General features: G+C 35.0%; 1 protein-coding gene across 1 annotated transcript; it reads right to left on the bottom strand.

Moving 5' to 3' along the window:
• Positions 1-1,672: 1,672 nt before the first annotated feature.
• On the bottom strand, positions 1,673-13,193 carry LOC127857327 (uncharacterized). Its single transcript, XM_052393731.1, has 5 exons — positions 12,538-13,193; positions 11,734-11,892; positions 9,777-10,332; positions 2,453-3,253; positions 1,673-1,779 (listed from the first exon to the last, which is right to left on the bottom strand). The coding sequence occupies exons 1-5, from the start codon at positions 13,066-13,068 to the stop codon at positions 1,673-1,675; spliced, it is 2,154 nt and encodes a 717-aa protein (XP_052249691.1). The 5' UTR covers positions 13,069-13,193.
• Positions 13,194-13,754: the final 561 nt, after the last annotated feature.

Raw genomic sequence — 13,754 nt, 5'->3', positions numbered from 1 at the left:
ATTGCCAAATATTATAGCAATTACGAAATCCAACTGTATTACTTTATCCTATTTCTTGCAAGAATCGGGAAAGACTGACGTTTTAAATGACAACCGGAACGACGTGTATATTTGTTTTCTTTAAAATCACGAAACTAATTTTAAACAAAAAAAAAAGATAATAGACATTATATACCAATATGCATGTAGTTGGAATAACAGCGAATTGATTTATTTATCACTTAGCTGAATGCTTTTGCATAAGTTAACTTTACATTTCGATCAAAATTATTCTGTGCCAGGGTACAGGATCACGTGCCTTTATGGGGTTCACAAATTGATGTAAATGTATCTTAACACACCGGTGCTTTGTTCAAATAACTTTTTATACTATTTTTCATAGGAATTTAAACTTGTGAAATAATTACAGTTTGTATGCAGCTAATGGCTAAATGAGAACCATCAGAATTACTATATTTAATTAGCCTGTGGTTTTGGCAAACAAATCGATGTTAACAGCCATTTTATACACGGCCATGCTGCACGCAACGGAAAATGTTGGGATAGATTTCAGACATATTCAATAATGTATTATTAAATCTTAAAGGGACCTTGTAACGTGTTAGTAATTTGACACAATTTAAAAAAAGTCCGATTCGCAAATGTTTGTTGTAATTATGATATTTGTGAGAAAGAATTATTACTAAACATTTACCATTCTTTAAAATATCCATAATATGCATCCTTTTGCGCTTTTAAAACTTGAAAATTATAAAGCGTTGCAACGCGAATCAATTGAATAAATTGGAGAGTTATGTTGTTATCATTATTTTGTATGACACAACGAGGATTGCTTATATAAAGTATGAAATACACTCTTTGTAAGAGCACGGATTGCCGAGTGGTCTAAGAGTTTGACTTTTACTCCACGGGTTAGTGGTTCGATTCCAGTTGAGGGTTTTTGTTTTCTGTCTTTAATTTATGTTTGTTTTTTACTAGAGCTTTTTAGATCCAATGTTTACATTGATCAATTAAGCATTTAATGCCAAATTTCAATACATGCCAAAATATGTGAAAACTTCATTAAGATATCGACACAAACTGCAAGAAAAACGTATGAGAAATGGCAGACCACGTGTACAAACACACATCTCTGAAAGTATCATTATACAAGCGCTATGGTGTATATGATCAAAATTTTTAAAAGCATGGTGTGTATTTTGAGAAAAATACTGGTCTAACCAAGAAATAAGTTATTAGTCCAGTACAGGTATATGCATTTGATATCATTTACGTGGTACGGGATATTATTGTTCTTTCCACTTTACCTATATCGATGATAGAAGATTAGTATACATGTATATAATAGCTTTATGAACTATTGATTGTAATTGCATAACAAATCTTAGTACTCTATATAATTAAAAATTATATTTTCATTTTTGGAAAATAAAAACCTGATCGAAAGCCTATTATATTGTTTTGTTGTATATATTACCTTGAATGTGTATGCCGCTTCCCTTAAGCGTCAAATATTTAAGTTTGTGGCACGATGACAGGTCAAACTCAACCTGCGATGTTGGCTCGCTTTGTGTAGGTGAACAATGTTTGTCGCGATAGGTTTCGTGGTATACGATTATTCCCAAATGCTTGACATTGGACTTGTTTTCTCTCCATATGTTGTACATGTCGATTAAGTTATTCTCATTGATTTCGAAGTGACTGAGTCTGAGGAGAATTCCAGTTTGGACATTTGCAACAGCTTCTCTATATCCTGCCTGTGTGATGTCTTGAAACGTACTGGGTATATGTAATTTATGTAAGATTTCCAAACTACCCATCTTTTTAATACAATGTTTATGCATGATGACAGATAGCTTATTGGCAGCCGATACGTTCAGTCCACATAGGAATATGAACACCTGGGATATGTCGAGAAATGCATCTCGATATGCATGATGTCGCAGATATCCGGAAATGACGTAATCAACCAAATGTGCATTGCAGGCAATATGATAAGCAGCCAGGAATTCCTGAATGCTCTTGTGGAGAAACGAGATAGACGAATTAAAAGATTTTTTGGTTTTCCGTTTCGATAACAGTCCTGCTTTGAGAGCAAACTCTTGTTCAGATTGTGTAAGATAGTTTGACAATTCATGATCTTTGAAAACAATAGACTTTTCCTTTTCAGGAGAAAACAAAAGATGGAAAGCAGCTTTTGAAATGACATCTACTTTTTGAATGATCGGCCGCAGGAACTTTGTGCTTGAGAAACACTTTACCTGAGGCGGGTTTAAATCGTTAAAAAAGCCAGTTATATCGTTAGCTTTCTTACAAAGGCTTTCAAGCAAAGTAGTATACAATGCACACAATGAAAACCCATTCAAATGTTCCTCTTCCTCTAAAGTGTCCGTCCACGTGCAAATAAAAAGCGTGTACAACATCGGTGAATATGATAATGAGGTCAGTTTACGATCTGATATAAAGCTCCTAATTTCAGAAGCCGTTGTCTTAAGATCCTTGCTCTCGTCAAGTATGCATCGCAGTACCCTTTCACAAAATGTATCTGGGTCATTAATCCCCTCGATCTCTACGAGAATGTCGATCTGTGAGTTCTTGATTCGTTCCTCAGCCAGTTTCCATGGTCGAGATGTTGTAAGAACCGTGCACTTGTCATTTGGAAACCCCGCCATAGAAGGTTCAGCAAGGTTACTACCGTAAGGTGCCACCCATTCATCTAGACCGTCTCGCACTACCAGGCACACTTCCGTCTCTATAATTTGGAGTAGAAGTTTGTACATTTCATCACGTTTTTCCTCTGAATACAATGTGTCAATAAGTTGTTTCTTTATCATATGCGTTACATCGGTCGAACCTCTCGATTCTCTCAACGCGATGAAAAACATAAACTGAAAATTTTGAATGATTAATAAGTCATCAAAGGATGAATGATCGTTTGGAGCTACCGTTGAAGGCCGATTCCCGTCGCACCAATTATGAACTAATTGAGCTGCAAACGTGGACTTGCCGCTGCCGGGCTCGCCTTGTAAGTATACACGTCGATTTGGATTTCTATCGTCTGAGCAAAAGAGTTCTGTGTATGTCAGTACTTGCTCCTTTTTAACGCGTTTTCCATCTTTTGTTATTTCAATTCGGTGAATCTTCGGCGTTTCATATATATCTGTTATACGTTTATCAAGACTCTGGTCCAATACTGAAAGAGGCACATTGCTCGTAGTGTCATTGTAATGGTCGACTAAACGACGGCGAAGATCTGTAATGATAATTTGACAATCCCTAACATTAATACAAGTAAATTTCGCTAAATGTCTAGCTAAACATGAAAGTGAAACTCGCAGACAAAGTCGTTCATCACAGTCTAAAGCATCTTAAGACATGTGGGATTTTGTATTTTATGGACGCTACTTTGATCTAGCACGTGCCCATATTAATCTAAAAATACACTTATCCGTAAATAAATAACGGTGCAACACGTATACAGGTGCCTTGATATTTACGTTTTGGTTGCTTACACTGATCATAAATCAACTGTAATGATAAGACATTTTACGTGCTATATTTTACATTTAATACTGAAAATTGATTGATCCTCTGCAACAAAACACATACCAGAAATTATGTTAATATAAAACTCTGTTATAAGGTACACTTTTATAAATTTAAATTTAACAAATTAAACAAAATTAACAATCAATTTACATCGGTTTACATGTAAGTTAATTAAGCCGTGTCCGTTTATTAGACCATTTAAACAACAATTATTCCCATTAGTCTTATGCTATTACGTAAAGTTTGAACTGTCCGTGTATTTACCGTCTTTTCCTTTTCGTTTTGAATTCCACACAACGAAACATGAAAATTAACGCATATTGTTTTCTAATAACCGAAACAAAAACAAAGTTCGAAAACAAAATTAACGTCTGTATATCGTTTTTCGTTGTACTAATTAGAAAACCAAATTGGAAATGAATTTCCCTCTTCAAATTCCATTTCAATCTTCATATAGCAAAAATCAATTATTAAAACTTGGCCCCGTTTACCGTTCTTGGTTTGATATTACGGTTAACAAAAAAAAACGAGGGGAGCTGTTCAAAGATCTATAAATAAACATGTTTATTAATAGATCTTTGTTCTGTGCCACAGTCGTGTGGAGGTAACTCATTCGTGGCTTTTGCGCGTACTTTTTTCATTTATATAAGAATAAATCACTTATTTCGACCAGCATTGCTTCTTATGTGCAGTTTTATGGGACGAAAGACACGCCGTAAGGGAAGAAGACGTGGATATTTTAATTGTTTTTCCAAATAGTGTATTTTTTCAAATTGAATTGATCATAATCTGACATCTGAATATTAAAAAACGTACCGGTATTTCATGTCGAACCAACTGAATTGATAGGGCTATAATTAGCGCTCGATTGGTCATTGTCGGCTCGGGTACTACATACATGTACCCCGGGTACTCTTCAGTATACTTACATGTACCTCGGGTACGGTAAATATACTTAAACGTACCGGTCGATATAGACTGTACCCGAATGTTTCCCCGACACAAATCCGAAGTCGTAAAACGCACTACCGATTACCGTAAAACGATATTGTTTATATTAAACAAACTTCTCTTAAAAACAACTGTATCAACATGTTGTTTTAGTTGAGTACTGAGTTTCGATAAAATAGAGGAATTAAACATAAAATTGACATAACTGTGACCATAATTAATTACAACAAATAGCCGACGACTACCAATTTAGAGTTAAAATTCCCGGTTACGTTTTATTATATGTATCGTACCCGGGGTACATATGAGTATACCTTATAGTACCAGGGGTATATGTAAGTAATACCCGGGCCAACAATGACCAACCGAGCATGATTAGCCTCTTATGACAGTTCTTGTTCTTTTCCCCTTAAGTAACTGTGCAAATGCAGTGCTTATTTTCCAAAAACGAAATCGTTTTAGTCCTATAATCAGGAGGAGGTACCCCTTCTTCTGAGTCCCGTATTCCATTTATTATTACCTCTTAGACCCGAATGATGTTTTAAGAAACACAATAATCGGCAGCTGCGGCTGCTAAAATGTCCCCTATGTTTTACTTTTAACATCACCTTACATAATAGTATATTACTGCCAATATCGAGAGAAAGAACAGGACAAAAGCATAATAAATAAATCTCATGAAATAGTTAAGTGCAATGTGTCTAACATATCATTTCAAATTCGTTCGATTAAGTACAAATACATGTTACAGTTCACAACTGAACGGGGATATGTCTAGTGATATTAGCTCTGAAAGAGTTATAACCAAACACCTTATATGAAACCGTTTTGCGCTTGAACTAATTTCATATATGTAATATTAATAATAGTATTGATAAATGTGCATATTTAATAACTAATTTAAAAACGTGTGTAATGTTCCGAAAAGAGCGCTCAAGATCAGGCCCGGATTAAGCTGTTTTGGGGCCCAATGCTGCACACGTTACGGGGGCCGCCTTTCCTCTTGTCCCCTTCTGTATATTGTATTATGTATATATATATATAGCAAAACAAGTTAAAAAATGTATATCTATTTTATGAACTGAACTTTACACACATGTTACATGTAACAGATTCCAGCCTATAGGATTTTTTCAACGACACTTCAGCTTGATTGTCATTCATCAGCTGTGAGAAGTCTAGTCCTCGGAGGACTTGACATTTAATAGACAGAAGCCCAAATGTGATCTTAAGATAGTTTTTCACGTGTCTGATGAAAATGACATCCCAGCTTGACAGTTAATAACTGGACTTGTTAAGTAAATTCAAACAGCGAATTACTGGACTTGTTAAGTAAATTCGAACAGCGATGGCAACGTTTGGAAAAGTTGACCTCCATCAAATTCAAGTAGTTCAATCATGTGGGTGATGCTTCTGTCTTGGTCCGCTTCCAAATAGCATAGTTAAACAAAGCGAACTAAACGGTCAAGTTGTTGTTATGGCCATACGGACAAGTCGTATATAATAAACAGAGAAACTAATGGTTCTGGATGGATATAGAACACAGAATGCAAATTGATAGAATAGTTAATCAAAGCGAACTAAGCGGCAACAATTGTATTGGATTTATATCGGGAAACCGGTAGACTGACACAGAAAAAGTGTACTAAAATCCCGATAGAGTCGTTATGGCATAATAAAGAAAGATCATATATAAGAACTGGTCAGCCGTTGGGGGCCCCCTAACAATCGGGGGCCCAAGGCTGCAGCCTTATTAGCCTAGTGCTTAAACCGGCCCTGCTCAAGATTTAGTTAATGCTAACAAAATATTTACATGAAAACTAAATTATAACGCCGCAAAAAAATACTTTAAACGTTAAATATCCTTCAGAAGGCGAACAGCATGATACATCTATAGATACTATTTGCACGCGTTATAACGTTTCGTTTTAGACCCTAGTTGTCTCCTAAAATGAAACTCGAAAACCATTATAGAAAAGTGTGTATATTTGTAAATATACGTGTGTGATTTGTTGAGTCAATTATATATATGAGTTTCAGAGCTTATTTTAATGATTAGTTCGTCAAGGTGGTGGTGGCCGTGAGCAGGGAAGAGGAACGCGCCTTCAAGAAAGTTTTGGCTTGTGTGATCTGTTAAAGTACATGCAATAGTCGAAACATTTATTATTTTATTCATTTTACATACATCAAGCTTATTTAAACAGTCATTCGAAAAGTGGACAACACTTACCTTAAAACACGTTATTCATAAAACTAATTATTTGTAACAATGTCATAGTTGTAACTCATATGGTATTTTCCATAATGAATTTTGATTAAGCGTTGATTTTCTATTACTTTAATGTAACGGTCTTGTAAAGAATTTCAAATAATTTCATACTTGTTATGATCAAATTCTCTTCATCCTATAAAAAAAAGTCCCAAAGATAATCATTCTGAAAGAATTTAAAAGAACACAGTTAGTGAACCCAATGCTTAAGGCATTAAAACCTATGCTCTGAACTTTATTACACGCTTTAATATATAATTCAGGACCAGAGTCGCATTCTATATTTGTAACTTGTTGCAAATCATTTGTTGAATGCAAGACGTGCGTGGTACGAAAGCCCACAAGGACGGCACACGACGTGGCTGGACAGGGCTTCACGAGGCAATCTATGATCTCAGGGGACTTGTTCATTACACTAATAGAATGTATATGTTAAGCGATACTGCAGGGCTTTTTTTCATTTGGTAAACAGATATTAATACAATGTAGTAGATAATTCAATGGTTTAAATTACTTTAAGAGAAAAGCTATTTCAAAAAGATATTTATTGTGCCATGATTATCGAAATGCATGTTAAACATGTACTCAAATTCAATGGTGAAAAAAGCAGACATGTACATTTGCCTCATAATTCAATGTTACTAGATCTTATTATTTTCCCATTAGAGAAACCAACAATAGCTGTCCAAAGACTCGACTATTCTTCTTCTATAATTGACGAAATCAAAAATAATAAGATCTAAGGGAGAAGACTTCGCAAAAAGATCAATCACGATTTATCTCCCCAAAACCGCGTAGCGCCTCTCGTTTTCCGTATACCGTTTTATCAATTCAAGAACGAGAAATGAAAACGGGCCATGTGGTTCAATTTTCATATATTGATTTATTGTATGATTAAAATTGATTTATTGTATGATTAAAATTGAAACGAAATATGAATAAAGAAAAAAGATGTGTGATTTGTTTTGCTATGAGCACACCGAAACACGATACAAATAACTGAACTTTGTTGTGTTTTTTGGTTTTGTTCGGGTTTTAAGAAAATCGGAATATGAACTAATATACGTTGATTCTTGTTTTTCGTTGTGTCGAATGAAAAATAAAAATGAAAAAGACGGTATATACACGCACCCTTATAGCCATCTTTATCTGATATTCATATTACTAGCTTAAATGGAGAACAGTAAATATATCTTATCTTTTATGCTTTCCATTCACAACATTAGTTCGTCCAACGTTACGTAATTAATTATGTATGGAGATGTACTTGTTCAACTTGGTATATATAATCTGCTGATTATAAAAAAAGCTGGAAATGTTTTCATCAATTGATTATAAACAAGCAAAAAAATTTGTTGAATTGATATCCCCCGCAAATAAACTGTTTATTATTTTTATGCAAAGCACGTTTTCCCATTTATTTCTACTCACACACATTACGCTTCATGTTGACATGTTGTATCATATCTGAGATATATCCCTGAAAGTTCCATCACACGAAAAACAATAAATGGTATTTACTCTTATTTAAGAAAGTGAAGGGTTATGGTTTTTAAGCATGGCTATTCTCCTTATTAATATCAATCAGTCGTTAGTTTTAACACCCCATCGGGGTAATACAGTACTGTTTCGCTTTGCAGCAGCTCCCAAGATAGGGCTGGTACAACTAGTTCTCTTCTGACATTCAAATCTGATTCCGAAACCTTGACCCGACCACACTATGGTGAACGCTTCTGCTGACAGGAGAAACAAAAAGAGGTGACTGGCATCTTTCCTATGAAAAGATGAAAGTTCTTCGATAAACAATTGGCGCCACCAAGATTTATTCAAGCCCTCGGAAAGAGAATGAAGAAACGAAGAATACAGAATCCAAAGCCGGATCGGTCGGGGCTTGGAATAACCATGATCGCGCACTCCACTGTGAGTCTCCAGGGTGGATGCGACAAGTTAGGAAATAAAGCTTGCCAAGCGATTAATATGGCAACAAAGGGACCAATCATAAACCCGTTAAACGTAGGAGCACTTCTTACATGCGGAAAAATCCACGAACTGACGCACGAGCTAAAGCACTACCGCTTGGACATTATCTGATTAGCAGATGCCAGATGTCAAAGCTACGGAAAAGTATCAACGGACGAAAGACACAACTTATGGATCAGCGGAGTTCCAAACATCGGGTAGTTTTCGTCGTTAGGACGTGGTAGCCAACATCATCATCAGCTACATCCCAGTCTTCAGGAGACTAATCTCCATTTGTAACCTCACATCACCATCATCCAGGTATACGCACGGACGTCACACTACGACAACGATGATAATCCATATACTATATGCATAGATGTTGCACACTAAACTTAACTCATCATTTGACCAACGCCTGCAAACCAGTGAACAATACAGAAAAGCTTCAACAATACGTCCAGTTGAAATTGCCGAAAAAAGTCTTTTTTTTTTCGTAAATAACCCGCTCTAATGTTATACTGCTGACATAATATTCTTTGTTACAGAATGTACATGGTGTGCCATAAAAATTTCATAAAAACCCACAATTCATACGGGAAAATCTTCATTTAGAAATATGTTTTAGTTATATGTTAACATTTCATAAAACGTATATAGTAAGTATCATTTTAAATAAATTACTACATAATTATGCAAACTAAAAATGGTTACTAATCTGAATTATTGCAGGGCAGAGCTATGTTACTTTTAGTGACCTCATATAAGACATACTTGAAATTCCAAGTGAAGACAATAGATATACAATTTTTACCAAACCACACCATAACGCTAACGGAGAGGTTAGAAGTGTAGCTCAGTCAATTCTCGTGACGTAATTCTGTAAATAAACACGTCTTTGTATGCATGAAATATATGTTTTATTTATCCGAGTTTTAGTCCAAATAGGGTTCGCTGTGTTTTTGAAATGATAATATGCAAATGTTGAGGTGATTATATTTCTTATATTAAGACGAACCGATGTGCAAAGCAAAAGCTGTTTACGAACCTGCAATGTCTCGTTCGTAGTTTGCTTGGGCAGTTTTCTTTGCTTTCTGTTGCATGCGATCAATGCCATGCTGTACACTGAGTTTGATGCGTTGTGTTCCATCATTTACATTGCTATCAAGGCATTGAACTGCCTTGTTAATCCTTGTTTCGATGCGTTGTTCTCCATACTGTGTCTTGCTTTCAATTCGTTCTTCTCCAAGCTGTGTTTTTCTTTGAAGGCGTTGTTTCCCAAAGAAAGCCTTGTTTTCAAGGCATTGTTCGCCATATTTTGTCTTGCTTTCAAGGCGTTGTTCACCACATGTTGTCTTTCGTTCAAGGCGGTGTTCTCCAAGTTTGGTCTTGCTTTGAAGGCGTTGTTTTCCAACCTCTGTCTTCTTTTTAAGTCGTTGCTCCCCAAACAGAGTAGTTACATCCAATTTCTGCAGAGCTTTTGCCAAGGTCCTTTCTGCCTTCTCAGAAAAACATTCGCCGGCCTTTTTTGCATCTTCGAGAGTGTGATTGGCTTCTTTCAACAGCTTGCCCACTTCTTCGATGGACAAACGATCATTCTGCAACTGCATGCAAACCAAAATATAATTGTGTTGTTTATGCTCAAAACATATATTGAATATGTCAAATCATATTGTAAAGAATGATGTTTATGTCCGTGCAAGATAGTATTATTTAATTGCTCAGAGTATGCCAATTAATGTATCAAATAAGCCAGATTTGATTGAGCGCCATATGATTTCGTGCATTGAGACCTAATAAATACGTAAAATATTATTTTACAGACATTACATTTAGTGATGAAACTGTAAAATAGTATTCAATTTCTACATTATTGTCAATGTATTATATTATTGTTTTCAATTGTATTATAAGTTTTCTATTTTTAAACATGTTTTATTATACACTTACAATTTGGTTATTCAGCTTTATTAAAAAACGTCGAAAAGCTGAGCTTAAAGATAACGAGAAATGATCAAACGTTATCATTTCACTCTAGCTACCCGGACATGATAACGTTTGATAATTCCCTTGTATTCTACACTTGCTTGATACAAACCATGAAATAAATAACAGTACATTAGTTGTATATCTTCTTTCAGCATACTACAAGTGTTATCTTTGTAGTTTTCTATTTTTGTATTTTTTTAATTTTGTCAACAGTTAATGCATGAAATATACATAAGTATTTTAATAATACGATTTAATATGTATATATATATATATATATATATATATATATATATATATATATATATATATATATATATATATATATATATGTGTATGTATGTATATATGTATATATATACATTAATAGCTGAATATTGATCAGATTAGTTGGCTATTCGAGTCGGTGTCTTCAGCAAAAAACTGTCTACACCATTTTAACAGCAAACTCATGTTTTGTTTTTGAAACTGTGTGCGTGTGCATCATGTAACGCGCGTCCGAACATTTATCTGTATAATACTAATTACAACATGTGTAGCAGCTTCAATGCCATCCTTTAAGATCAAAAATTAATATCATAAAGCTGTGAAAGTTTGAGCGAAATCGATCAAGAAGATAAAGAGAATCAGAGTAGACGATGTTTATGTATGTATAATATATACTCGTGCATAGTAGAAACCCAGACAAACCATTATAATTCTAAAATAGAATGTTGCAGCCAAATTATGTACGAGCATCTCCACATTAGGGTTTTGCAGCTTTATATATTATGCGAAATCATTTCAAGAGAAGTAGCTTAGGGGCGGTCTCACCTATGTAGGTACGGACGGACAAGTGCAATTCTTATTGCCTAACCATATGGGAAAACAACACTATGTTATGAAACAATTAGTTTTCCTTATTTGTTTATGTTAATATTATTATAGATTTATAACATGCACTATGCTTTGATGTTTGACATACTCCACAGCCCATTCTGAGTTTGTTAATATATACAACTTTCCCTTTGACGTACATCACTAAGTCTTGTACAAGCTATGATGGCTGAAGGATCATGTTTTAAGTATTGTGCGTCAGCCAGCAGCGCGTTCAGTGTCTGGAAATAGTCCTGCAGGTCAGCATCTGTAACCTTGCAGTCGGATGTGTGTCGTACATCTCGGCCAATCTGACGGACCTAAGAAATATAATACAAGTATAATATTTTGAATATTAAAGCGACTATGTAGGATTTCGATGCCAACAGTTTTCTATCACAATCTTAAACCAGCTTATCAATATGACGGATGCATGTTAAATGGAATTATTGAACAATCGTTATATGGGACAATCAATAAAAAACAGTGTACAGCAGATACATGTATATAGGGAAATTAACGCCGAATCCGACACATGTATTCGTACAAACCAAAGCGCGTCTACGTGTCGTATGAACAAAAATGCGTATGCTAATGGGCATTTCCAAACAGAGTACAGTTCTTGTGCACAAGAATGACCTTTTACGTATACAAATATGTGCAATTTAATTTAACTAATTTATGTTCTGGTACTACCTTTTCTGAATTCGAATTCTCTTGTTTGATTCAAGGTGTTATCAGTTTTGAAAAAAAGTATGAAGATCGTTAATACTCGCTCTTATGTACACATACTTGAAATGCCGAGTACCCTTTTATGCAATATTTAGAAAGTCATACAATAGAAGTTTATGACATGAAATATTCAACAGCTTTTATGGCTTTCTCTTTAATTGTTGCAAACACAGTTCTGAGTTGATTAAATAGACACACTACTGTTCAAACACTTTACTCGTGCTTTGTATTACCTTTTCTAGTGGACATTGCTTATCGGGCGGTGGAGGGGATAAACATAAGGTGGAGAGACATGTCTGGAAATGTAGGCAATTCAATATGATGCTTATCACACCATTGAAGTCCGATTCCTGGACCGAGGAAATACTACTATATCCGTCCGTAGGGAGGTAGCATTTTCCTATTTCCCAATAGTCTGATGTCCACTTTTCCGCATGAGTGTTCTTCCAGGAAGGTGCACCATATCTGTGTTGCAATATGATTTTCTGTTTTACATTATCACATGTTGGACATAGCTGTGGTTTCTGTGATTTGTGAAAAGGACAATTAGTCCGTTTCTTCTTGTTACAATATGGGTTTGTTGGACATGGTATGAGTTGTTCAATTGGGCACTTTCCACAACTACTACCAACAACGGTGTGTAGTTTCTGTAATTCTGTGCAAAGAAAATTAGTGAGTCCTTGCTTCGTCACATTGAGTCCAATGCACGCTTTGAACCAATTATTGGTCTCCTTGTCGGCGAACAGGTTTGTGTTAGCGGCCATCCTGCTCAATTAGTACGCACTGGTGAGATTGTTAATGAACATACATTAACACAACATTCATTCCCTTATATTTAACATTCCTCTTTTCAACATCGACTCCGAGGATATGTCCGTTTGAGTGGCAGACATTCTTCATCTACAATAAAATAAGTATAAAACGCCTAAGATTGGTTTAGATCAACACCGTCTAAAATACACTGTTTATATACACATGCTATTGATGCATAAGCGTACAGTTTATCTTGTCACTCAATTATACTGGCTGACGGTATACATATGAGCTTTGCTTCAGAAAAATCATGACAGTACGATTGTGTATTTGAGATTTACATTTTTGACGCCGCACTTAATATTATATTGCCTCTGCATTTAAGACGCTCAGAAGATCAATCTGTTTTGAGTCTAGCTGATCTATACGAAACCGTTTGTGTTGCTATTTCAAACAAAGAAAATTACACTATGATATATTCTAAATGATGAACCACCTGTAAGTAAACTAGACATTGAATGTTCACTTCGGATTTCGCGGATATTTGTTTTCCGGAAAACTTTTCGTTTAAACGATGATTAAAACTACGTCACTTATCATCGCTAGTTGAAAGTTTAATAGTCTTCAGTATGATTTGATTAAATTAAACAATACATTATTTCAAATATAAACAGGAGCTATTTCTGTAGTTTGAAGC

This window comes from Dreissena polymorpha, chromosome 14, assembly GCF_020536995.1.
Source record: "Dreissena polymorpha isolate Duluth1 chromosome 14, UMN_Dpol_1.0, whole genome shotgun sequence".
Taxonomy (NCBI): domain Eukaryota; kingdom Metazoa; phylum Mollusca; class Bivalvia; order Myida; family Dreissenidae; genus Dreissena; species Dreissena polymorpha.
The sequence above is the reverse complement of the archived record's forward strand: the minus strand, read 5'-3'. Positions and strand labels throughout refer to the sequence as shown.

Coding starts and splice junctions, on each gene's coding strand:
- LOC127857327 (XM_052393731.1), bottom strand. CDS start 13,068: ATGGCCGCTAACACAAACCTGTTCGCCGACAAGGAGACCAATAATTGG. Junction 10,333..11,733: donor CTTGTACAAGACTTAGTGAT/GTACGTCAAAGG, acceptor GTTTGCATGCAG/TTGCAGAATGATCGTTTGTC. Junction 1,780..2,452: donor TAGGAGCTTTATATCAGATC/GTAAACTGACCT, acceptor ACATATACCCAG/TACGTTTCAAGACATCACAC.